Source organism: Octopus bimaculoides, chromosome 27 (assembly GCF_046866305.1).
Source record: "Octopus bimaculoides isolate indiv1 chromosome 27, ASM4686630v1, whole genome shotgun sequence".
NCBI classification, from domain to species: Eukaryota; Metazoa; Mollusca; class Cephalopoda; order Octopoda; family Octopodidae; genus Octopus; species Octopus bimaculoides.
This window is the reverse complement of record NC_142954.1, coordinates 24,650,532-24,652,400: the sequence shown is the minus strand read 5'-3', so window position 1 is coordinate 24,652,400 and position 1,869 is coordinate 24,650,532. Positions and strand designations below refer to the sequence as shown.

At 38.8% G+C, this 1,869-nt stretch overlaps 2 protein-coding genes across 2 annotated transcripts in view; both read left to right on the top strand.

Annotated features, from left to right (window-relative positions):
• The first annotated feature begins 211 nt into the window (after positions 1-211).
• The window catches only part of LOC149130910 (protein fem-1 homolog CG6966-like), a 26,668-nt gene continuing 25,010 nt past the window's right edge, over positions 212-1,869 (top strand). The window contains exon 1 of the mRNA XM_089343656.1: positions 212-317. Coding sequence (XP_089199782.1) covers positions 314-317 — 4 coding nt within the window. The 5' untranslated portion in view covers positions 212-313. The remainder of the gene's footprint in view (positions 318-1,869) is intronic.
• The window catches only part of LOC106875467 (protein fem-1 homolog CG6966), a 17,917-nt gene continuing 16,325 nt past the window's right edge, over positions 278-1,869 (top strand). Inside the window, exon 1 of the mRNA XM_052977112.2 lies at positions 278-317. Within this exon, the coding sequence (XP_052833072.2) occupies positions 314-317 (4 nt within the window). The 5' untranslated portion in view covers positions 278-313. The remainder of the gene's footprint in view (positions 318-1,869) is intronic.

Here is a 1,869-nt window from a genome sequence, read left to right as displayed (position 1 = left end):
CCTTTTCATCGGTGTTTACAAAAGTACCCCGAGGGCCAAGAGTCTCGTGCAATGATACTTACCAAGCTCTCGGTGCTTGCGCCAGTTATGATGATTTCTGCCGATTTAAATAATAACAATCAATGTATATGCGTGTGTGTGTATCTGTGTGCATATACGTCTCTTTGCGTGAGTGTGCCTACACATGCAAATATAGATTGAACTGTGTGTGTAGAAGTGTGCGAATTTATTTGTATGAATATATCGATGACGTCACTATAGCTGAAGACGTAAGAAATTTGTAACATGCCTTTTCAGACACAAGTGAAACACCATGAGTAAGTACCGCCATGTTTGTTTTCGCTTCCTCCAAAATTTACAACACTTCATATGTACCAGTAATGTAAGGCGGGTCGGAAGAGGGTCATTTACATTTACATCCTTTCTGTCCTTGCTATAACCTTTCACATTGCTTTCATTGTCAATATTATCAATATTGTTTATCAGCATGGACATAATCATCATCATCATCATCAATTATTATTATTATTTTTATTATTATTATTATTATTTGCTGGCAGAATCGTTAGCACGCCTGGCGAAATACATTGCGGTATTTCATCTTTCTCTACGTCGTGAGATCAAATTTCACCGTGGTCGACTTTTCCTTTCTTCCTTTAGGGATCGATAAATTAAGTAGCAATGTAACATTGGATTTGATTAAATGGACTTATCTCCTACCCCAAATTTGCTGCCCTTGTGGAAAAATTTGAAACCATTATTATTATTATTATTATTATTATTATTATTATCACCAATATTATTATTATTATTAAGTCGGCGGGCTTGTAGATTCGTTACCGCGCGGGGCAAAATGCTTTGCGGCATTTCGTTTCTCTCTTTACGTTCTAAGTTCGAATTCCGCCGAGGTCAACTTTGCATTCATCTTTTCAGGGTCGATAGAATAAGCAGCAGTTAAGTAATGGGGTTCGATGTAATCAACTTTGCGCCTCCTCCGAAATCGCTGGTCCTGTGCCAAAATTTTAAACCATTATCCTTATCATTTTTATTAATAATATACAGCGGCAATCTGGCAGAATTTTTAGCACGCTGGACGAAATGCTTAGAGGTATTTCGCCCGTCGCTACGGTCTGAGCTCAAATTTCGCCGAGGTCGACTTTGCTTTTCCAGTTGCGTATTGCTGTAGTTCCGGAGAACAACTTTAAGGGTACGGGTGTCTGTGGAGTACTCAGCCACTTGCACGTTAATTTTACGAGCAGGCTGTTCAGTTGATCGAATCAACTGGAACGCTCGTGATTGTAACCAACGGAGTGCCCGTCACTGGTTGGTGGAGACAAATCGTAGAAGTTGTTATTGCATGGAGCTGATTCGCGAATGTAATATATATATATATTCGTTCAGTGTCTTAACATTTCTGACTTATAAATGTTTTGCCCACTCTACTTTTCGATGTAGATGCGATCTGGGCTTTGGCAAGTCAACCGTGAAGATCGCGGACCTGTCTTCCTCTGCCCGGGAAATACTGGCAGTTTTCTTGTGTAATGTTTTCTTGCCAAATAAGTAATGTTGTCGAAGAGAACAAAAGAAATGGAGGCAGCCATTTTTATCTCTGACCATGCAGCTTTCAATGATTTCATATTCCATGGTGAGAGCGCATAGCGACGTCGTGCCCTCCAGTAAAGTTAATTAAAAGGTGAACGAAAGTGTCGCGCATAATCTGTGAATGTGCTTACAACACTCAGCGAATTAGGAAATCACTTGTCTTTATTATCATTATTATTTTTTTTATTTATTATTATTTTGTTGTTGTTGTTGTTGTGATTACCACTATAAGAGTTTAGTTGGTGCCATCGTAAAGTACTTATTTCA